Below are 24,940 nucleotides of genomic sequence, written 5' to 3' on the forward strand. Positions count from 1 at the left end.
AAACCTTTTCTTTTGCTTTTTGTCATGGAATCAAAACAAGATCAATTCCCATTAATAAATTTACTAACCTTAATTGTATTGTTACCTTTTCTATCATCCCTTGCAGTTTGTCCTGACATATTTTCATGGTTTCCACCTCCTGTTATATCAGTAACAACAAAAAAAGAAACAAATGTTATTTTATCTGCCATTTTATTAAACAGTTAGTCAGTATAAAAATATTTTAATGAGCATTATTTATTCATTTTTAAGATTAGCAATTCATATTTTGGTTTCTGTACAATGAGCTTTATATTTGTCCATGGCAATTATTTATATCTAGGTGAGCTGAGCTAGCAAGAGTTAAATATTTGACCATATTTAAACAGAACAAGGAATGTCATGGCCAAAGATTCAACACAAATGTCATAATCAAAATCATCATTATCATTTAACACCCATTTACCATGCTTGCAGGGGTCTGACAGAATTTGTTGAAGCAAATTTTCTACAGCCAAATATCCTTCCTGCTGCCAACCCTCTCATCTGTTTCCAGGTAAGGTAATATTTCCTTTGGCCAGACATGGTTTTCATTGACAACGGAAAACAAACTATATTGCTTGCATGGTAGTGATGCTCATTTATAAGCATCACATGTCAAGACAAGGGATACACACAATCACATATAAATAAATGAACAGTTGGATCAAGTGATGAAAGTTGCGGAGAGGGTCATAGCCAACTAATTAGGGAGAGAGTTAGTTTAGATGAGATGCAGCTTGGGTTTGTGCCAGGGACAAGCACCACCAATGCTATATTTCTGGTAAGACAGCTGCAGGAGAAATACCTAGCTAAAGATAAACTCTGTGCTTGGCTTTTGTTGACATGGAGAAAGCCTTTGAAAGGGTCCCCCTGATCCCTTATCTGGATCTAGGGATACATGAGTGGTTGGTGAGAGCTGTACAAGCCATGTACAGGGATGCTGTCAGTAAGGTGAGGGTTGGCAATGAGTATAGCAAAGAATTCAGGGTACAAGTAGGGGTTCACCAACGACCAATCCTCAGCCCCCTCTTGTTCATCATAGTCTTTCAGGTGATAACAAAGGAATTCAAGACAGGCTGTTCCTGGGGGCTCTTCTATGTTGATGACCTTGGTCTTATAGCTGAATCACTACCAGAACGAGAGAAAAAGTTACAGGTATGGACGCAAGGTCTAGAATCAAAGGGCATTAGAGTTAACTTAGAAAAAAACCAAAGTTTTAGTAAGCAGGAAGGCAGACAAATCACAAATCCTTTCAGATAGATTGCCCTGCTCAATCTGTAGAAAAGGTGTAGGTAGAAACTCTATAAAATGTACCTGGTGTAAGCTATGGACACATAAGAGGTGCAGCGATATCAGAGGAAGATTAATAGGAAAGATAGTTTTAGTGTGTGGAAGATGCACAAGTACAATAAACACCAAAAACATACAGAAAATAGATTCCATCATATGCCAGGGGGAACAAAAAATAGAAGTAGTCGATAGCTTCTGTTACCTAGGTGACCAAGTCTGTAGAAGGGGGTGGATGCTCTGAGAGCATAGCTACTAGAATAAGAATAGGCTGAGCAAAGTTCAAAGAGCTCCTACCTCTGTTGGTAAAAATGAGCCTCTTGCTCAGAGTGAAAGACAGACTGTATGATGCCTGTGTGCAAACAGCCAGCTACATGGCAGTGAAACATAGGCTGTGACTGCTGAGGACATGCATAGGCTTGTCAGAAATGAAGCTAATATGCTCTGCTGGATGTGTAATGTCAGTGTGCATGCATGACAGAATGTAAGCATCTTGAGAGAAAAGTTGGATATAAGAAGCATCAGATGGGGTGTGCAAGAGAGATGACTGCGTTAGTATAATCATGTAATGCATATGGAAGAGGACAGCTGTGTGAAGAAGTGTTGCACTCTAAGGGTGGTGAAGCATGATCTTCAAATGTTGAGCCTCACAGAGGCAATGACAAGCGACTGAGACCTTTGGAGTTATGCCATGCACGTAAAAAGCACCATTTGTGCATTGGGTCTCATGGAAGCAGTGACATCAAGCCAAGTGAGATTGTAGTCGTGGCCAAAGCTAGTGTCATGTAACTGGCCGTTAAAAGCACTCTTTAATCATTAGGTGATATTCTGTGCATGTGAAGACCTGTTGAACCAAGTTAAATCATAGTCATAGGCAATACCAGCGCTGTCTGACTGGCACCCATGCCAGTGACATGTGAAAAGCACCATTTGAGCATTGGGCCTCATGGAGGCAGTGACAGGTGACTGAAACCCTTGGTGATACACCATTCTTGTGTTGACCTGTCAAGCCAAATGAGACCATAGTTGTGGCTAATGCCAGTGTCAGGTTAATGGCACCTGTTTCAGTGGCACGTAAAAAGAACCCACTACTCTCAGAGTGGTTGGCATTAGGAAGGGCATCTAGTCGAATAAACCTTGCCAAATCAGATTGAAACCTGATGCAGCCCCTCAACTTACCAATTTTCAGTCAAATCATCCAACCCATGCCAGCATGGAAAGTGAACATCAAATGATGATGGTGATATACAAAGGGCTTCTTTCAATTTTCATTTACTAAATCCACTCACAAGGTTTTGGTCAGCCTAGGACTATAATAGGAGACACTTGCTCAAGATGCCACTGTGTGGCACCTTGTCAGGAAGGAAGCTATGCCTGTGCCTGCAATAATTTGACATTATAAATATTCCAGAAGATTACTTACTTTGACCAAATTCTTTTCAGGATCATCATGGACCATTTCAATGCCACGTTTCTGAGCTCTGTTGTGAAGACATTCTCGCACCAAATTCAGTGGGTTTTCCGTTTCTGCCAGAGTTTTTTCAAGCATTCGCTTTGCATTTTTCAGTTCTGATGTAGCAGAAATGATGTTGTTAATTTCATGATGAAGCTCGTTTTTCCAGAAGACTATGTCAGAGATGCGTTCTCCTAATCTTTTACCACTATTTGACTGAGTACGTTGTGTTTTCTCATCAGCTTCCTTACACATTCTCGCAGTATCAAGCCTCAGTTTTTCTGCACCACTTCGAAGATAATCAGATGTAAAATAATTACTTTGGTTAAAGCGTTCCCATTCATTTGGGGTGTAACTGGTATAGAGAGATACGGGGTGTGATTGATGGACAGGAGCAGGTTTGAAGGAGTTCAAGTTGGTATTTCCAAAAGAAAACATTGCCTTCTTATTCATAGACAGTGGGCTTTCAGCTCTCTGAGGTAGGCTGTTTGCATTCTGCTGTCGTTGCCAGGGAATTTGTGTTAAGGAACGCTGAAAATATCGTGGATTAGGATAGAAATCCTGCACCCTTAAGGTTGAATTCTGACGAGTAATTGTTGGCAGGGTTCCGGTGCCAGTGGAATTTTTACCAGAGCCAAACATATACCTAGCTTTCTGTGTATGTCCCAGAAACTCCATTTCACAATGAACCTGTGATACAAATGAAAATCCAAGTCAGATATCAGTTTGTTCATAGGTGTTGAAATATAAAGAACAAAAAAAATTAGTCATCTTTGTCATTAATGACAAAAGAACTAAAGAAAACAAATATGCCATGTTTATAGTGTTGGGTTTCACTATAATGATAATAATCGTTTATAGTATAAATGCATGATTGATACTCACTCTGTTATTCCTTTTCAACATTTATAATATTAAAATTATACTTTAATCACATCAAATTTCTTTCTAAGCAAATACAATGACTGGAAGAATGAATGAATGAATGAATGAATGTATGTACGTATGTACAAATGTATAAATGTATACATACACACACACACATATAGGTGAGTGAACAAATGAAAAAGAGGTACTGAACCCATTTTGTAAGAGTTACATATATTACTTTCACATTTTGAAACAAGGCTAGCAATTCTGGAGTAGGGGGTAAGTTAATTACATCGACCCCCAGTGTTCAACTGACACTTATTTTATCAATCCTGAAAGGATGAAAGGCAAAGTCAACCTCGGTAGAATTTGAACTCAGAACATAAAGACAAATTAACTGCCACTAAGCATTTTGCCCAGCATGCTAACCATTCTGCCAGTTTACTACATTAGGAGTTACGTATATTATTATTTAAAATAGTATGATTCAGCTTCATGCAACTTAAAGTTTCGTAGGTTTCCTACAGAGACCTCATCAGGTTATTTATCTTGAATACCCTCAAGAAATGTACACACCCACACAGCCCTATACAGAGATAACAGACTGGCAATCTCAAGCCATATGAATGGCTACACTATAGTCAAGTTTAGGAAGGATCTGATAAAAATATCCAAAGAATTTGGCATGTCCATAACAGTTATGGCCAACTCCCTAGATATGACCCTAAACCTGAAAACAAGCAAGTACTACCATTACAGGAAACCTAATTAGGAAACTGTAATCCACAGCTCAAGTCACTACCTCCCCCACCACCCACTGCAATTTGACCCTAGTTTCAAGCATTAGCAGAAAAATATCTAAGCTTTTAGCCAAATGGGAGATCTTCAAAAGCCTCCACCCCAACTGCAATGACACACTAGCAAAGAGCAGATTTTCCAAGAAGTTAGCACATATGGAGGACCCCCACCCAGCCTCCACCCTTACACTTGAAGAGGACCAGAAAGAGAAAGATAATCTAGTTCAACCCAACCATTTACCCAAGAAGTTTCCACCAACATAGCTAGGAACTTCAAGAAGCATTTCCCCAGGGGCCATAAGTACTATGAACTTTTCAACCTACATAATGTCAAGGAGAGCTACTCCTGTTCAGACAATATCACTTCTAACATTGCAAGTTACAATAAATAGATCCAAACATGCACCCACAAAACCTCCAAATCCAACCTGCAATTGCTGAAACCCTACCAGCTGCCCTCTAAGAGGATCCTGCCTCTGAACAGCCATAATGTACAGAGTCAACCTCACACTATCCAACGACACCACAGGGCACTACACAGGAATGATGGCCAATGATTTCAAGGGAAGGTACATGCAGCATATGCATTCACTTAGATGCAGGGATAGAGATAATTCTGCCTCTTTGTCTCATTTCCTCTGGAATGAAACCCCCAACATTGAATAGACCACCATCAGCAGGGCCCCATCTTATACACTGGGCACCCACAATTGCCAGCTCTGTCTCTGTGTAAGACTGTATATTCTCCACTAACCTGCAGTATCTAGCAACAGGAAATACAAACTATCTTATTGCTGCCATCAGAGCTATACCCTCCTGGTGAACTTCAAACCACTGGCCGCCAAACAATCCAGCTACACCACCTTAATATTGGCTGCCCCATAATCAAGGGCAGGGTTCCTCCTAACAACCAATGCCTGTGCAGACCACAGGCTGACCTCCCAACCTTATGCATCTCCTGTAACCTCCAACATTCATCTATATAGGTGTGCGCACGCACACACAAACACAGCTACATATGTATGCTTTTCTTCGCTTTCTTTCTCCCCACTAACACTACCAACTTCAATTTAATGCCACTCCCCCCACCCAGCAATGCTGTTGCAACCACACTAGCATACACTCATCATGCTCAAACACACAAATATCAAAAGCATATGTTAGGAAGGTCATCTAGCCACAGAAACCATGTCCAAACAGACAACTGGAGTCTGGACAGTGCCCAAGCTGGCCAACTCCTGTCAAACCATCCAACCCATGCTAGCATGGAAAATGGACATTAATCTATGATGATAATGCATATATATATATATATATATATATATACATATATATATATATACATACATACATACGCCCTAGATAAAAATACATGCATGCATTCATGTTCTTCCAGACAAACATGCACACATTCATACATACACAAGAATGCACATACTCATGTTCTCTAATAATCCATATGCACACACACTCATACATACATTCATTCTAAACGTGTACACATATACAGTAGGCACTAACGTACACATATTCATACACACATTTGTACTGCTGATATACACAGCTGACATACGCATGGGGTTAAATCAAACATTATGAAATAACAATGACGGCCTTTCTCACTGAAGACAACATAAGAGTGTTCAGTTTTTGGCAAACAACCTGCACGAATGGTTTGTTTACAGTGATCAAATGTATCTGCTGTACATTATCTCACTTCCTCCATCAAATTGACATTGCTTGAACAGGTGCACGGTGTACCACATGTCAGGTACTGAAGTGATCACAGAGCAACATGAGACGAAGTGTTTTGCTCAAGAACACAACACATCACACAGTTTAAGAACTGAAACCACAATTTCGTGATCATGAACACAATACCCTAACCACTAGGCCAATAATAACAATAATATTACTATATTCAGGAATAACGATCATCATCATTATTATCGAGTAGGTTGGGAGCCACAACTCATAAATTTGATTTCTGGCATGGTTTCTATGGTTTGATGCCCTTTCTAGTGCCAACCACTTTTCAGTGTACTAGGTGTTTTTTCATGACACTAGCACAAGTAACTTGCAAGACAAAGAAAAGATATTGTGATTTAGTGGGGGGTATAGTAAAGAAGGAGATGGCTTTATGCTAGGTTTTGAGGGATTTAAGTATGATAGAGGAACAGGCACTTGTGTCTTGCTATATAGATACATGGCTACCCTTCATTATATAAGAGTGGGAATAGTTACAAAGAAGATAAAGATGATGGTGACAAGGTGTCAGCACAAACCCTCAAGATATAAGATGGGTATAAGAGAAAAGAGGAACAGACACTGAGAAGGGTGGGTGGACAGTTAAGTTCATCAAAGTATAAGAGTGACAGATAGTTAGAGCTGGAGGTAAATATCAGTGTGAGAAGATGAAAGTAATGGGGGTGGCTCTGGAAGGAGGTGACAAGTGGAAGTACAGGTAAAGTGGAGAGCAACATTATAATAAACCTGTAGATAGATCAGAAAATAGAGAGATGATGTGCATGGTAGGAGAGCGTAGAGAAAGAGATGCACAGTGACAGAAATGGAGATTAGCAAGTGAAGGTTGGTCACAGGAAGGACATCTAACCATAGAAAATCTGCCTCCACTAGTTCTGTATGACCCATGCAGGCATGGAAAAGTAGACTTTTAAACAGTGATGATGATAATGATGCAATATAAGAGCTGAAAATAGTAACAAAAATGTCTATTCAACAAAAAGGACAGTAAAGTACTTAATTCTCCAAGATACAATAAAAAATGTTAATTTTGTAACCTTTCTGTGGGAGATACTAAGACATGGTGATAAGAAATGCTGGTCAAAAATGTCATTAAGGTATAACCTTCCAATGCTTCATCATGCTGTTGCTAAAACAATATATCAAGCCATTTATAGAAAACATTACTTGGGATAAAGAAAAGCCTCTATTAATGACTACATGAATAAGCACCAGTACAAGGAATATTGGTGGAATATATTCATTCAAACCTATGGCATGCACAGACCATAACAGACCTAATATAGTTCTTTGAGGTAGAAAAATCATCAAATCTGCTTCAAAATGTAGTTCTATTCAGATTTAGATTTGTACCCATCATTATTGGTGTGACTGGATACATTATTAACAGCATTGTTAATAAATTCAAAAAGCTGAGATTTTCAGGCAAAGAAAGTAACCAGCTAACACACACTTTGAAAATACAATTTGTAAGCAGAAGAGTTTAAAATATAGGCAGCGAGTTGGCAGAAACGTTAGCACGCCAGGCAAAATGCTTGGCAGACACATTAGCACGCCGGGCGAAATGATTAGCGGTATTTCGTCTGCCGTTATGTTCTGAGTTCAAATTCCGCCGAGGTCGACTTTGCCTTTCATCCTTTCGAGGTCGATAAATTAAGTACCAGTTACGCACTGGGGTCGATGTAATCGACTTAATACCTATGTCTGTCCTTGTTTGTCCCCTCTGTGTTTAGCCCCTTGTGGGTAATAAAGAAATAGGTATTTCGTCCGCCATTACACTCTGAGTTCAGATTCAACTGAGGTCGACTTTGCCTTTCATCCTTTCGGTTTCGATAAATTAGGTACCAGTTACGCAGTGGGGTCGATGTAATCAACTTAATCCCTTTGTCTGTCCTTCTTTGTCCCCTCTATGTTTAGCCCCTTGTGGGCAATAAAGAAATAAGAAGAGTTTAAAATATAGAAGACTATTAAAATTCAACATGTAATTCTTCATCATTGTTGTAATCTAAATTCCAACAAAGGAGTTTAGTTTCATTAAAAACCAGCCCCATTAATATAGATATTCAAATAATTAAAAAGGTAACACATACATGCACACACACACACATATACACATACATATACACATGTATACATACAAACATAGACCATACACTCATATCTGTGTGGTTAAGATGTTTCCTTCCAAACCACATGATTTCTGGTTCAGTCTCACTGTGTGGGACCTTGGGCCAACAAGAAGTTGTAGCCTTGTGAATGGATTTGGTAGGAAAAATCTGAAAGACGCCCATCATGTGTATGTGCGTGTATTTTGGATGTATGTGTGTGTTAGTGAGTGTGCATGCATTTTATATGTGTGTGTGCATATTTGTGTTACCTTGTCTTGACACTGTGTGACAATTGTAAATGAGGACCACTCTCATACAAGTGGTATCATTTAATTCCAATATTTTGTGAAAACGTTCCTGACTATGGAGAAATATTACCTTACTTGGAAATAGGTGAGGATTGGCAACAGGAAAGGCATCCAATCAAAAAAATGCTTCTCTAAATTCCATCAGACCCATACAAGCATGGGAAAGTGGATGTTGACTGAACAATGTTAGCAACTTGTGTATACAAACAGACTCACACTGAAATAAATACTCTAACTAGAGTCTGATGTAAGAATGACTTCCCACTTTCTTCTACACATACAGGCACTCTTTATCATTTTGTAACTCTCTCTCTCTGTTAACCACTCTTCTATTTCCATCTCCACTCACCCCCACCTCCTCTTTTTTTTAATCCAAACCCCCAATAATTGGTCTCCCAAGTAGCAGGAGATGGCACACATCACAATCTAGAACCTGAAAACCCATGTTCCTACGTTTCTAGGTGCAGCTATGATTCACTGAAGTAGCCAGACAAACTTGGTTTTAGTTTCAGTATTTTTTATATTTCTTTGGTTTGTATTGTTATGTGTTTTCTGCAAGTACAGTCCATAATGTTCAGTTTCAGAAGAACATGATGGTTACGTATTTAATCAATGAAATCAATATTGATTACATAAAACAAAAAAAAATTCTGTTTACTCAAGGTTCATTTCAGTTCATATGGGTAGCCAGATGGAAAACTAATTGTAAATTTGAAATATGCACACAAGTACACGCAAATGCACATACATAAAATTAATATATAATAATTACATCAATATATATATACATATAGACCGCCATGTTAAATTGTTAGCTCCTGCACGCATTTTTTTTCTCTCCTTGTTTCTTTTCTGTGTATCTTTTTGTTGAAGAGCGTAGGCTCGAAACGTAAAAGACTTGTTTTATTTCTATTCCTGAGCACCATACTAATACAATTGTTTGTTTGTACTCCACCTGCCTTTGTCTTTTGTTTATTTTCATAAGCTTCCCGTTATATATACATATACATACATACACACACGTGTATGTATTTAAAAAGAGTCCACTTGTGGGTATGTATGTATATGTATGTATATTATTATTTTGCTTATGCATTGTGATACTGAGAAGCTGGTGTTAGGACTCAATATACATATGCTTCAGAACAAGGCGTCAGTTGAGTATAGAGCAGTAATAAGAAATTAAATAAATGACAAGGGAATAAGTAATTGTCTTGAACTTCATTAGCTTACAGCTGTTTCTGCTATAAGATGCAATGCACTCATAGCTGAGTGCATGTGCATTACCTTACACCTTCATCACACACACACATGATCCAACCCATGCCAGCATGGAACGCAGATGTTAAATGATGATGATAATATAGTATTTAGAGTAAGAACTGGGTGAAACAAGTTCTGGGGAATTATAACCCTTGCCAGCAATAAAGAGCTGCTCATCCAGAGTGAAATGTAGATTGTAGGATCTTGTGTGAGAAATGCAAAGCTGCATGGCAGTGAGAAATGGGACTTGAATTTAGGTTTATGAAAACAGAAAGAAATGAAGCAAGCATGCTTCATTGAGTGTGTAATTTTAATGAATACAAAGAGCTGCAAAGTCACCATCTGCTACTCCCTCTTGACTATTCAATACCCTCTTAGTGACAAGGATGGCAATCTGTTATCTCTTGCATGGAGCTCAACATTATGAAGCCAGTCTTAACTTTGTCCAACATCTTCCCAGTTCCAGTTTTTCTCAGCATATTTGGACTCCATCATTTGTATACACCAAGATCCAGTGGAGCATGTTAGCTTCATCCCTTTCTAGTCTTCGATATCCTCTGCATACACACTCACATATCACTACCGTGTAACACTGCTGTTTATACACAGCATCCTACAATCTAGTTTGCCCTTTAAGAGAGAGGCTTGTTGTTACCAACAGAGATAATAGCTCTTAGAATCTTCTCTATCCTGTTCTAATTCTTGCAACTATGATCACAGAACATCCTCCTCCACTGCTAATTATGTCACCTAGGTAACAGAAGCTAACTACTAGCGCCAAGGGATCCTCCTTGACATTTGAGAATCTCAATCCCCCATATATTCCCAGTACTTATTGCCCCTGTCCATCTTCCACAAAGTCCACTCTCTTGTCACCATGGGTAATATCAGGAAATACAGCATAACTACATTAATTATAATTTGACTTTTATCATATGTATTGCTGCTTGAACAAAATGAGAAAAAATATTTATTACCTTGAAATAAAATTTAAAGAAAACAAATTTCTTATTTAACTTCATATAAGTTCAACCCATACCAGCATGGAAAGCTGATGTTAAATGATGATGATGAATTCCTCCCACAACTACTCTCATTTACTCCTGTCTTTGATTTTTTTCTCTTGCCCTCTGTGTGTGCATGTATGTGTGTGTATATATATATATATATGTGTGTGTGTGTGTGTGTGTGTGTGTGTGTGTGTGTGTGTGTGTGTGGTGTGTGTGTGGTGTGTGTACATACACACACATATATACATATATACACGCATCCACAAGCACACACAATTAAAAGCAAGAGATGACTACAGTTTAATGTTTGTTTTTTGTTTGGGTTTGATTTGTGATGAGAATACCATCAATGAATCATTAATGCTGTTTGTAAACAAAATGTTGCATTCAGGAATGTCTCTTATTGAGTTTCTCCACAGAAGGTGGCTTAATCATAAATAATTAATTACCTTTGAGGGTCTGATTGTTAATAGGACAAAAAAGTAGAAAATAAACCCAGCAGCCACAACATATGAAATGCTCATTTAACTAATCTATATTAAACAGACTGATGCTGAGATTAATGTTTCGTAAAAAGAAAAAATTTAGTGGTTCCATGGTATAGTGATTATCCCATCTGCTTAACAGGTGGTACATTGAGAGTTGTAGTACATTGATGAAACCGGATTACTTTTAAGTGCAAGCATAGCTGTGTGGTTCAGAAGTTTACTTCCCCAGCATGACTTGAGTTCAGCCCCACTGCGCAGCACATTAGGTAATTGTCTTCTACTTTAGACTCAGGTCAACCAAAGCCTTGTGTGTAGATTTTGTAGATAAGAACTGAAAGATCCATTGTGTGTGTATGTGTGCGTGTGTGTCCATGTCCCAATACTGCTTCACAACTAGTGTTGGTTTTTTTTTTTTACATCCCATAATTTAGCAGTTTGACAAAAGGCACCAAGAAAATAAGTACCAGGCCTTAAAAAAAAAATTGAAGTTAATTTGTTCAACTAAAATTTTCAAAGCAGTGCACCAGCATGGCCACAGTCCAATGACTGAAACAAGTAAAAGATAAAAGGTTTCTGAGAGAACACTATTGCTATTACTAATGTTCATGATGATTATTAGAAAGCCAAGGTTAACTTTGCCTTTCAAGGTTGATAAAATAAAGTATCAGTCAAGTAGTGGGGTCAAAGTAAGTGACTAATCCCAACCCAAAACATTGTTGACCTTATGGAAGTGGCATGCATACAATAGTTTTAATTTAACTTTTATGAAATTTCTTGGTTCTCATACTAAATGATGATATGAATACTAATTTTTCAAACTACCCGACTACCTGACTATCAGTCAAGTAGTAGGGCCAATGTAATCAACTTGACCCCTTCCCTTACATTTGCTGGCCTTGTACCAAAAATAAGAATTATTTATTTGCCATGAAAGCAACTGAAATACATTTATTACATTTTTTTCCTTCCTTGAGGTTATCAGGTCAGTGTATGATCCTCCACACCACCCTACCCACCACTGACTGCCTTGAAAAGCACTTCTGTGCTTCTAATGGGATTTTCTATAAGAGAATACAAAGGTGGATTTCATGCCACTGGTTAGATCTACGTAAGTCTTCTACGTCTGGGCACTTGGAATATAAAGTGCCCAGAAATAATATTGTAAAGTATTTCATCCAACACTTGAACAATTTCTACAAATGCACTAACCTGAACTGACACCTTATTCTATCAACCTCCATAAAAATGAAAGGCAAATTTGACCCCAGGAAATTTTCAGCTCACAACATTGAGAGGTGAAGCAAATAAGTTATTTCATTCAATGCTATAATGAAGCTGCATTTCCATCAGCTTTAATACAATAACAGGGGGGGGGGCCTTTACCCAAGTTCAATAGACAAAGTACAAATATATGCCTTGAAGTCACATACACAAATATATACACATTTGTTAACAAAAAATTTAAGAAAATAGCAGTAGCTGCAAAAAATCCACAGATAGTTAGAAGTTTATAGAGGACCATGAAATATACAATTTGGTGTCAATAAAATAAGTATCAGTTGATTACTGGGGTCGATGTAATCAACTTACCCTCTCCCTCAAAATTGCTGGCCTTGCACAAACTTTGAAACCAATATTATTATGCTGTTGTACAACTATGTTAGTAAAACTTTAATAAATCTTGAAATGTTGTATTACATCCTTATTTTCATAACAGAGGAAAGTTTATATGGCTAGACTTGAACCCATAACCTAAATGAATGTTCTTAAATCTCTCTCCTCAACTCATGTATCTTTTGTCATTCACCATTATCAACACCAGCATCTTCACCTCTGCCTCCATCACTACCACTACTGTAACTATCACTTTTGGAAATGCTTCAACAGCCCTGTTAAGGGTCCTGCTCCATAGTCTTTCCTCATATAATCCTCCTTACTATGTTTCACTACCCCTGAATCCCTTGTATTTAACACATCTGTCCAAACACCAATCTTCCAGAATACCCTCTTTCCCCACATTGTTTCCTACAGGCATTAACCTACCCAAATTCAAGCTCAACATCTGACTGGCTTCATCTCACCAGCTTGGGCTGGCTAGTATAAATCAGGGGCACCACTTCTGCTACCTGTGACTAATTAATAAGTTTAAAAAATTGTAATGAGTAAGAAAATCAATTATTCACTTGATTGTATCCAGACAAGTAGTTTCAAGTGAATATAGTGTAGTCACAACATAGAATAGGTTTGATATTCCTGTACGAACAAGTCATATGGAAACAGTCAGTGTGATCGTTACCCTCCGCTCATGCCATCCATTCCAACATCTACAAAGTTCAGTAAGTTCAGTGCTTACTCAGGCATTTACTCTGATTTTATCTGTATATATAGACGTATTGGATGCATACATCATCATCATCATTACTTTAACCTCCTTAAGGTGGCAAGCTAGCAGAATTGTTAGCATGCCAGACGGAATGCTTAGTGGTATTTCATCTGTCTTTACATTCTGAGTTCTAATTCCATGAAGGTTGACTTTGCCTTTCATCCTTGCAGGGTCAATAAATTAAGTACCAGTTGCATACTGGGGTCGATGTAATCGACTAGTTCTCTCCCCCAAAGTTTCAGGCCTTGTGCCTTTAATAGAAAGGATTATTACTTTAACCTCCCCTTTTCCAAGTCTGTATGGGCTGGATGGAGTTTGAGGTAGACTTTCTATGGCAAGATGCCCTTCCTGTTGCTAACTCTCACCTTTTTCCAAGCAAGGTAATATTTCCCTAAGACCAGATATTTTTACAGAATATCATAAATGAACATCCATTTATAACAGCTATGCAATATCAAGACAAGGAGACACAAACACACACATATCTCATCATCATCATCATTTAACGTCCGTTTTCCAGGCTGGCATGGATTGGACAGTTTAACAGGAGCTAACAAGCCAAAAGACTGCACCAAGCTTCACTGTCACTTTTGGCATGGCTTTTACAGATGAATGCCAGCAGATAACTCCTTAGAAATTATCATTCCATTCTTTATACTTTCAGAACACCACCACCACTGCTGACACATCAAGGTAACAGAAGCTGTCATTTACCTATGGTACAAGATGAGTAGAAGTGAGTGGAGTGAACTGGGGTGGAGTGGACAGCGGTTGCATGACTATATAGGAGAGTGAGAGGGAAGGTGTAGGTGAGGGACTGAATTTAATGTAGCACAAGTGTTGGGGGAAGACGAATAGGGGATGGCTTTGTCATTTCAGGATTTAGTCATATATATATGCGGCTTTGAAATAAATTAGTGTTTCTCAACCGTTTTTTTTTTTACCTGTAGACCCCCTTTGATTCCTATTTTACTCAGATGGACCCCCTACAGCCATTTGAGGTTTTAAAAACCCTGTTATATTTTAATAATTAAATATTATTAGGAATTGTATAAAAGAAATTAAAGTATTTGGTTAATGTTTACAAGTACACCGGCACGAAAAAAAAATCAACCTTTTTTTTCCTTCTTGAAATTTTTTCAGCGTATTACTTTGTTTTCGATGACCTAGATTCTGAATATGCCAAAACTGTTTTCAAAATTTTCAATTCCCCCGCTCCGCCCCAAATCTTTTAATTTCAACTTTTTCGAGTTTTTTTTTTTTTTCAATCTACGTGGAAAAAATATGGGGTGATCCTTCGGTATACGCACCGTAAGTGACTTTGTTTACATTTGTGAAGATAACAGAAACCTTTTTCTCCCACCCCTCATATATGTATATATATATATATATATATATATAAAACACTTTCTTGAAATGTATCTGGTACTTCCGGTACGTATACCGAAGTTACGCCAAATACGGAGATTAACAATATGGAAAAAATAATTGATTTCAAATTTTCTATGAGTAAACTCCAAAGTTGATTCATACACGCCCTCACCACCTCATCCCGCTGTCTAAAAGGGAAAATGAATTGTTTGTGTGTGCGAGTGCGAATGGACAGAGACATTACACCGAAATATGTTTTACATGTCGTATACATCGGTTTTGCTTTTTCGTTTTAAAGGTAAACGGTCCTGATAGAAGCAAACACGATATTCAATATGTTTATGCTCCCCAACAAAAAAAAAGTTTGTATATTCAGAATCTACATGATATGACACATATTCCTAGAAATTTTCATCAAAAAATATTATTTTTTGCTGAAAATCATGATTATCCAAAGTCGGTGGGGCAGAAATCTGTAGTTATGCCTGAATTTTAAGTGCATGGTGCCCACAATCGCTCCCGAGAATGGAAGATAAGTTTTTTGTAAAACAGATACTCCAGATCATTTCCAAGGGCACTGTGAAAAGAAATCTGAAAAATCTCCGTCAAAACGAAGAAATTCCAACTTGGTGCTTCTTAACTCCGAAGTCGGCGTGCGTAAGTGTGTGTGCGTGCGTGCGTGCGTGTGTGTGTGTATGCATGTATGTATGCATGTATGCATGAATGTATGTATGTATGTGTCTTTGTGTTTGACACCCTGTCACTGCTTATAACCGCTGTTGCTGTACATTATTTACAATGGAGAGATAGGTGTCCTCATCGTGTTTGTTGTTATCACGACATTTCGGCTGATGTACTCTCCAGCCATCATCGAGTGTTCTGGTAGAATTTCGAACCCAATCCATTATTTGACTAATGTTGCGGTGTTTACATCCCCATAACTTAGCGGTTCACCAAAGAAACAAAAAAAAGGGGAGTAGAATAAGTACTAGGCTTCAAAAATAAGGGGTCGTTTCGTTCGACTAAAGCCCGTCGAGGCGATGCTCCAGATTGGCCGCACTTTAGAAATAATTCCTGATGGACAAAGGGCTTTCACAGTCTTATTCTTAACTGCTTCCAAGAAGAATAGCTGGACCCTCAATTATGTTCACATTAGGACAGCTCTCCCACATTTAGTAGCCTTTTATTTTCACTTTTAGACAGCGGGATGAGATGGCGAGGGGTGTATGAATCAATTTGGGAGTTTCCTCATAGAAAATTTGAAATATTTTCTTTTTTTTTTTCATATTGTTAATCTCCATATTTTCCCACGTATATTGAAAAAAAAAATTCGAAGAAAAGTTAAAATTTAAAAGTTCGGGGTGAAGAGGGGATAAATTGAAAATGTTGTAAACATAGTTTTTGGCATATTCAGAATCTCCGTCATCGAAAACATAGGAATCTGCTGAAAGAATTTTAAAAAAGGGCAAAGAAAAGGTCGATCTTTTCGTGCCGGTGTACTTTGTTAACAAAGTATTTTGCGTGTTGCAGAAATAGAGCCAATTTACTGCAGATAAATTTTAACAAGAAAATGTTATATGGATCCTGGTTGAGAACTATCGAAACTGTTATTAGCCAAACTTCTCTTTCTTCAGCATTCTTTCCGACGCTCAAACGAATCTGCAACCTTACGTTTTACTTTTCAATAATAAATGTTACAAAGCTTATTCACGACTCTGAGCAAATTTGGGGGCAAAATTGATTAATGACTAATTTCAGTAATTTCTTCTATTCAACTGCATGGTGTGTAAATATATCAATGAAGAGCTAACCCCAGCAGATTGTGGAGAAACTATAGGAATATTTTATGTTTGAATTTTTAGATCTATTATAGTTGAGCTTCATTAACTTCATACCATGATCCGCTTTCATTTGATCTAGATAATTTGAGTTTTTGTTGCATTTCTGATCCTTCTGATATCTAAGGATGAATATTGACGTGTATGAATCTTTTTTCAAATGTAATTCTGTATATCTTTTATATATGTTCAGCTAATACATAAATATATTTTGCTTGCCTTCACAGTGTGAGTAAATTTTGTTTGCATTATAATTACAATTCCTAGAAAATCATCAGCAACAAATGAAACCAATACAGAAACACAAGAAACAGTCATAAAATACAATATCCATTTACAGTCTTCATTTCACTGAAGGACAATGAAAAAAAAAAGAAAAACTTGAGAAACTCACCCAAATGTCGACTCATTAATCATGCCAAAAGTGATTTTGGTAAAGCTTGTAAAACGATCTGAGACAGAGTTTTAACGCTGGTCTGAAGCGCTCCACGAATTTAAATCTGTGGAATAATTCCGCTTCGCTTATCACGTGCAGATTGGAATGGTGTCAAATTCATCGATGTTGACGTCGTTAGTTATTGTCCTTCAACGAACCAGTTTTTTATGAAAGCCATCCATTCCGCCAAAAAATACACAGACTGTCACTCAAAGTGATTTGGGTGGAATTTGTTTAACGATCTTAGAGTTAACGATGACATAAATAAAGCGGTCTAAAAACTTAAATCTGTGAAATACTAATAGAAACAAGGCCTGAAATTTTGGAATGGAGTTTAGTTGATTATATCGACCCCAGTGGGTATTTATTTCACCGACCGTGAAAGGCCAAGTCGACCTCAGCAGAATTAGAACTCAGAACGAAACGCCGCTAAGCATTTTGTCCGGTGTGCTAATGATTCTGCCAGCTTGCCGCCTTCAATATGGGAAATAATGCAGCTCAGTTGTCAAGTGTTGTAATGGCGTCAACAACATGAATTCACCAAAGCCGATGTTGTTAGTTATTGTTCTTCGATGAGTCAGAATCTTCTGTAAGCCATTTAAGCAGAACATTACTCAAATATCCCACAGAGCGACCTACACAACATGTTAAACAATCCCACCTTTTTAACAAACATGTTTAATATGTGACATTAAAATAGCCTTTTATATCGTGAATTTGCACAAGAATGATTGTCGCATCAATTTTAAACATGAACAATACTACAGTTGACTATGTCGGGAAACAAATAATAACAGCATTCTACTAGTTGGGTCTGTGGTTGGAAGTTGAAATGAACCTTACTTACAAACGTAAACTTTCGGATGTCACGTTCGCAACAATCAAACCCCGCCTCATCCCTTTTTGCGATTTTGATTTTGCTGAAACCACATTGTTATATTTAGCGAGTGTCACAATTAATAAAGTCTATTTAGTTTGGGCTTTTATAAATAATTAACCGTTGGTAGTTCACAGTATTAAGTAAGCTGCATGTGAAGACAAGAATTCTTTCTACAATAGGCAGGCACGAGGACTGAAATTTGTTGGAATTGATTAAATCGACTCGAGTGCTCATATGGTACTTATTTCATCGATTCCGAAAGCATGAACGGCAAGATCGACCTCGGCGGAATTTGAACTCAGAACGTGAAGCCGGAAAAATTGCCGTTAGCGATTCTGCCAGCTCACCAACAAGAATGCTTGCACTAATAGTTATTTGAGTTTTCATATATTTAATTTAACCCTCATTGTACAATCGATGCCATGGAAAAAAGTTCATGAAACAACGAACATTATAGAAATCTATAATTCAACATGCTAGATAATATTATGAAAGTAGTTCATAGTTATTGGAGACAAATTGAGAAGGATTTAGGATCTTTTCACTTTGACCCGCAGATTTTAAAAATAATTTCTTTGTAACTAAACACTTTTAAACTTCGTATACTGGTAGTGTGTTACATAAAACATTTTTCTCTTGGCATTCTTGAGAAAAGTCTGTAGTTTGTAAGCTATTTGTTGTTTAATTTCTTACATTTCGGCAATTTCAACCAATCAATGACGTCTATTGAGGTGAATACATTTTCTGCCGTATTCGAGATTGGTAACCTTTATTGAATACGACATAAGTCTGTTAAATAAGAAGTAAAATGGTGAGGAGAGTGACAGTTTTGTGTGGAATGTTCAGTGGCCCTAGTCTGAGGTAGAATTCGCCATCTTTTTTAAAATCTTATATTGGTTTCAAATTTTAGTACAAGGCCAGCAGTTTGGGGGAGGGGCCAAGTCTATTAAATCAATCCCAGTGTGTGAATGGTACTTATTTTATTGACCTCGAAAGAATGAAAAGCAAAATCTACCTCGATGAAATTTGAACTCAGAACGTAGAAGCAGTAACCTGGGAATGAAATTTGCATAGGGAGTGCAAATTCAGGCCCAAAATTGTTTACGAAAAAAGTGGATTTTTTTTCATTGTTAATATTAAAACAAATGCAGGTGTAGGTATAATCTTTTCTCCTCCTTTCTACTATAGGCACAAGGCCTGATTTTTTTTGTTCTTTTTAGGAGGCAAAACAGTCAATCTCATCAATTCCAGTACTTGACTGGTGCTTAATTTATTGACCCCCTAAAGGATGAACGGCAAAGTTGGCCTCGGCGGAATTTGAGCTCAGTGGGCTACCGATTCTGCCAGCTCACTGCCTTAATCAAATCTTATATTATAAAAAAGAAGCTGATGTCCGTCCATAACATCTATGTGGAAAGAGAGGAGTGTATCAACAGGGGAGATAATTCTTGTCACAACGACTATTTAGGAGGGAAGCAAGGAGAAAAATTGTTGAGAGACAAATACAGTGAGAGAAAGAATATATGTGTGATAGACTGACAGACTTAGTTAGATAGATAGTGTTATCACCATAGTAACTAACGGGTATTGATTAAAACCATCAGGATTTTTAAGTGCAAGTCTGTCAACACAACACAGACCTAGAAAAAAAACTGTATGTAAATATATACACACTGTTACCAGTTTTGCTGTTTGTGTATTTATGTGTGTGTGTGTTTCTGTATGTTTTTCAACATATAGACAATACAACTCGACTTTAAAAAAACATTTTCACTATAATAATGAGTTGTTATTGCTGTTGAGAGAGAGAGAGAGAGAGTGTGTGTGTGTGTGTGTGTGTGAAAGATAGAATTAAAATTTGTTTCAAGAAAAAAAACAGGCTATTGTTGAGCATATCAATGTGATCATGTGTGTGCATTCATGTCTGTTACGTTTTATCCTTTCATGCCATGTAACTTGGTGGTTCATCAACCAAAGACTGAGAAAACAACATGATATGGTCAGCCAAAACCCTTGAATTTGGTACCCAGCATGGCCACTATCCAGTGATTGTATCCAATAAAAGAAAATAATGATATGCTATTGATCTAGTCATTGGTTCTCTTGTACTCATAAATTAATATTGTACTTTTATCTTTTGCACTGAAGCAAAACCTTAAATAGGAATCATGGTGGTGATGATTTCTTCATTATCATCACAATGTGACAGATAAGGAATGATTGTCGAAACAGGAGTATCTTCTTTATCTTCTAATCATAATGTTCCTCACCAGAGTAGTAGTAGTGGTAGTAGTAGTAGTAGTGATGGTGGTAGAAGTTATAGTTGTAGAAGTGGTGATGATAGTAGAGGTGATGGTAGTGATAGTGGTGGTGGTGATGATAATGATGGAGGTGGTAGTGGTAGTGCTATGAAATAGTGGTGATGGTAGTGGAAGTGGGAGTGGAAGTAGTAGTAGTGGTAACTGTAGTAGTAGTAGTAGTAGTAGTAGTAGTAGTGGTGGTGGTGGTAGTGGCAGCAGCAGTATAGTACTTAACCAATTTATGGAGTAGATATGGTCTATTGAATACATTCGATTGTGACAGGTTTAAAATATTGCATACATTATCTTCTATCATATCGTTTTTTTTCTTTTTTTACTTTCAGTGTAATGAAGTGTGGTTAGTTGTAATATAACCCAATATTGTATGTGCTGTAATGCTCGAGAAAATTGTATAATGATTTGTGTTTGCTTGTTTTCATGCATCAAGTGGATGGCGATTTATGCTTCAACACTTTCCTAATAGCTTAATACTTCCGTTGCAAGTGATGCAGAACAGTAAGCTAACCAGCTCTGTGATGCTATTTTAACCCTCTAGCATTTAAACTGGGCATATCCGGCCCAAATATTCCATCCACTTAATATTCAAACTGGCCAGATCTGACCTCTCACACCTAACCTGTAATGTCATTCTAAAAATAAACAATTACATATTTGAAATCTCAAAGCTACAAGGTAATGCATGATAATTTTTTTTTAAATGTGAATAAATAAGTATTGCATTTGACAAAGTAATCTGAATGCTAAAGGGTTGACACAATTTCCATTCATTTGTGTCATACCATACAATTTCTTGTGTGATTAATAATATGCAAACTCCTGCTACTATAATGGCCTCTGTTCCTTAGAGCTGGCTGCCCCCTGCCATTCAGACATTCCTATCCCATTGATTTCTCTTGTCGGAAGCATTAAGGGTTATGCTTGATCGGTGGAAGGTGCGTCGCTTGTTCAGAGCAGCGTATAGGCCGAGTGGTAACGGATCCTTCGACACAGCCCGACCCAAACGCTAAAGATAGCAGCTGCTTCACCCAACCTTAGCAACGTGTTCACCCGTCTTAACACGCCGACGACCCTCGTTTGAAAGGCAGAAATTGCTGCTCGCTGTGCGCACCTGACGGCTGCCCCTTGCGGTCAACCCCAGTTCCGGTCACAGTTCCGGTCAGCTCCCCAGCTGCTGACGTCATCCTACACTCTCATCATCCTTGTTGTGTCCAATCTTCCCAGGCCCTCAACTAATTCAATAAGCAGACAATTCAGTTGATTAAATAACTGGATACTTACTGTTGAAACTGATGGAGTTGTAAGTACTTTATTTACGTGTAATGTGTAGATTTGTATGTGTGTGCGTTTGTGGATTTGTATGTGTGTATTTTTGTGTATATGTATGTACATGTGTGTATTTGTATGTATCTATGTGTGAGTGTTATATATGTAGTTATGTATTTGGGGCTATACAGAGTGTTTGAGCTGAATTTGATGATTTTTTTATGTTTCTGTTTTTTTTTTGGGGGGGGGTCAGGAACAGCCTTATGTATTGGTGAACAGTCAATGGCACTGGAAGAGCATAAACACTAAAGTTATAGTTGAGAAAAAATTACCTGACATGGAGGGCTTGAATCCATCTGAATATTGGAAAAAAGATATGTGTCATGATGATTCATGCTGGGTATCAAAATGGTAACATCATGATTGCTGTTCAATGCTCTGTAAAGTCTGTAAGATGTGGCATGGACAGCTGCAACAGAGACTATGAAAGCCATGGCCTGCATGAAGGAACCCGCAGGCATTCTGATTGTCCACATACCAGAATTCATCCAACATCTTTGAACAGGACTTTAGGCTCAATTCAGACAGCTTTATGAAGCTGTTGGAGACTGTGTCCAAACCCTGGCTGGAGAGGGTTGCTGTTGGAAGGCTATATGTATAGTAGCAAGATTCAGCTTATTGCCATACTTCTAGAAAGAGTTAGTAGTGATTGTCAGAGAATTTCTACAACTTTGCCAGCCCCAATTTCTATCCCCTGAATTGTAATCCCATGGATTACTATGTGGGGTACACATGTGAGAAAGACACCAACTGAAACATTAAGGCCAAGCTGGTGGCCAAGATAAATGAAATGTACAAAGATTTTCCCAGGAACACACTGAGGAATGCATGTGGCAAGTTTCAGAGCAGTCTTACAGCCATGGTGGAAGCTGGAGATGGCTGCTTTGAGTAAATTGTTATATCCCAGCCATAATCTAGTTGATATTTTCTGATTCTTTTGCGAATACTTTAATTTTTGAATGAGGTATTGTGTTTTCTTTTCTTTTTATGCATCCTGTCTAATTTGACCTGAACATGTGATTGACCTTGTTGTTTAATCTCAGGAAAATCACAACCACAGATAAACTGCTGTCATAAAAATCTTTAAGGAAAATATTCTATCTCTGTCTTCCTTGGCATGAGATACTTTCTCTCAGTAACATCCAATGTCACCTGCTAACTGACTGGACTGACATATTTCTTTGCAGGACAACCAGTGTGGTTGCAACCATTTCAAGTTATCCAAAACAGGGTATCACTAACGAGTTTCTCCTTACTTTGCCAGCACTGTGCAGTAAAATGATCTCTTCTTTCTGTAATGATGTCTGATACTTTAGGATCCCTATTGTATAATCTTTCTTTTGTGTGTTCTAGGATTACAAAAGACACTTGTCCAAGGTATCATGTGGTTGGGAAGCAAACTTCTCAAATGCACAGCCACGGCTGCACCTCTGTATGTAGATATAATATTACATTGTTGAACTATACAGAGTTGGCTAAAAACATTCTTGGCTGTGTGGTAAGAAGTTTGCTTAATATTATTCTATATTTTTGAGATGAGGAATTATGTACATTATTTACAATGGATGGAATGGTGTTCTCATCTTGTTTGTTGTTATCACAACATTTCAGCTGATGTACTCTCCGGCCCTCATCAGGTGTTCTGGTGGAATTTCAAACCCAACCCTTTATTTGTTCTCATTCCTAAGGTATGTTGTTGGTGTTATTTTCTGTTGATGTTATTTTTCAAGTCCCTGCCTGGGATTGAACTTAGAATCCGAGGGTTAGTAGTGGATAAGAGCATGGGCTACTAACCCTCAGATTCTAAGTTCAGTCCCAGGCAGGGACTTGAAAAATAATATCAACAGAAAAATAATATCAGCAACATACCTTAGGAATGAGAACAGTGTACCCCATTAATCAAATAAAGGGTTGGGTTTGAAATTCCACCAGAACGCCTGATGAAGACTTGAGTGTACATCAGTCGAAATGTTGTGTTAACAACAAACAAGGTGAGGACACCTATCCATCCACTGTAAATAATGTAGAAGTTTGCTTCTCAATCATATGGCTCCAGGGTCAGTCTTACTGCATGGAACTTTGGGCAAGTGTCTTTTGTTGTAGCCATGAGCCAACCAAAACATTGCAAGTAGATTTGGTAGACAGAAACTGAAACAATCTCATCATATATGTGTGTGTGTGTGTGTGTGTGTGCGCGCGCACGCGTGTGTGCATGTGTGTGCACATACATGTGTGCATGTATGTGTGTATGTGTCTGTGTTTACATCCCTATAACTTAGTGGTTTGGCAAAAGAGACTGATAGAATAAGTACCAGGCTTAAAAAAAAGAATAAGTACTGGGATCCTTTCATTCAACTAAAAATTCTTCAAAGCCACTGTCTAATGACTGAAAAAAGTAAAAGGCAGAGGTAAGGTATGTTCTATAGCAGGTTGCAGAAATCAAATTAAACACTGTTATTTTTACATCAGTAATCTATGTTCTTGAACAAGCAATGAGGTGATGATCATCAGCCATGTTGAAAGGATGAACAATGATTGTCTACCAAAGGCCATCTTTTATTCTAAACTGGTAATAGGAAAATATCACCATGGAAAAGCACAAATGAGATTCAGAGACATCGTGAAGCAGAATTTCACATTCTGCAGCATCCAACCAAAGGAGTTTGAGACTACCACAGAGGATAGGGAGCAATGAAGAAATCTCTAGTGTATAGGCTGCAAATTCTTTGAGGATAACAGAAAAGACAAGGAGCACCAAAGATGGCAGATAAGAAAGAGAAGGCTGGCCACGATCAATGAAAAACTCTAATAATCCCAAACAGAGAATGTTATTAAATGTTTCAAACAAATCTGATTTCCACAGTCATTAAAGAGTCTGTGTTAGAAAAAAGCAAAATTAAAGTGATTGAAATGGGACAACTTCCTGAATCAAGAATGTCCACAACAATCCAAGGTATAGATCATATAATAAAGAAAAATTGAAAGGTCTTTTTGATTTAGTTGCATTTTTCCTTTGCAT

General features: G+C 37.8%; 1 protein-coding gene across 4 annotated transcripts in view; it reads right to left on the bottom strand.

Annotated features, from left to right (window-relative positions):
* LOC115214470 (tektin-3) overlaps positions 1–24,940 on the bottom strand; it is a 59,457-nt gene that overhangs the window by 16,898 nt on the left and 17,619 nt on the right. For 3 of the 4 annotated variants that reach the window (XM_036504919.1, XM_036504917.1, XM_036504920.1), the window contains exons 2-3: positions 2,732–3,451; positions 69–139 (exon numbers count right to left, since the gene is read on the bottom strand). In XM_036504919.1, the coding sequence (XP_036360812.1) occupies positions 69–139; positions 2,732–3,439 (779 nt within the window). In that variant the 5' untranslated portion in view covers positions 3,440–3,451. Of the gene's footprint in view, positions 1–68; positions 140–2,731; positions 3,452–17,355; positions 17,767–24,940 lie in introns of those variants that run through there. The other variant, XM_036504918.1, reaches the window with a different exon arrangement.

Source organism: Octopus sinensis, linkage group LG7, assembly GCF_006345805.1.
Source record: "Octopus sinensis linkage group LG7, ASM634580v1, whole genome shotgun sequence".
Taxonomy (NCBI): Eukaryota; Metazoa; Mollusca; class Cephalopoda; order Octopoda; family Octopodidae; genus Octopus; species Octopus sinensis.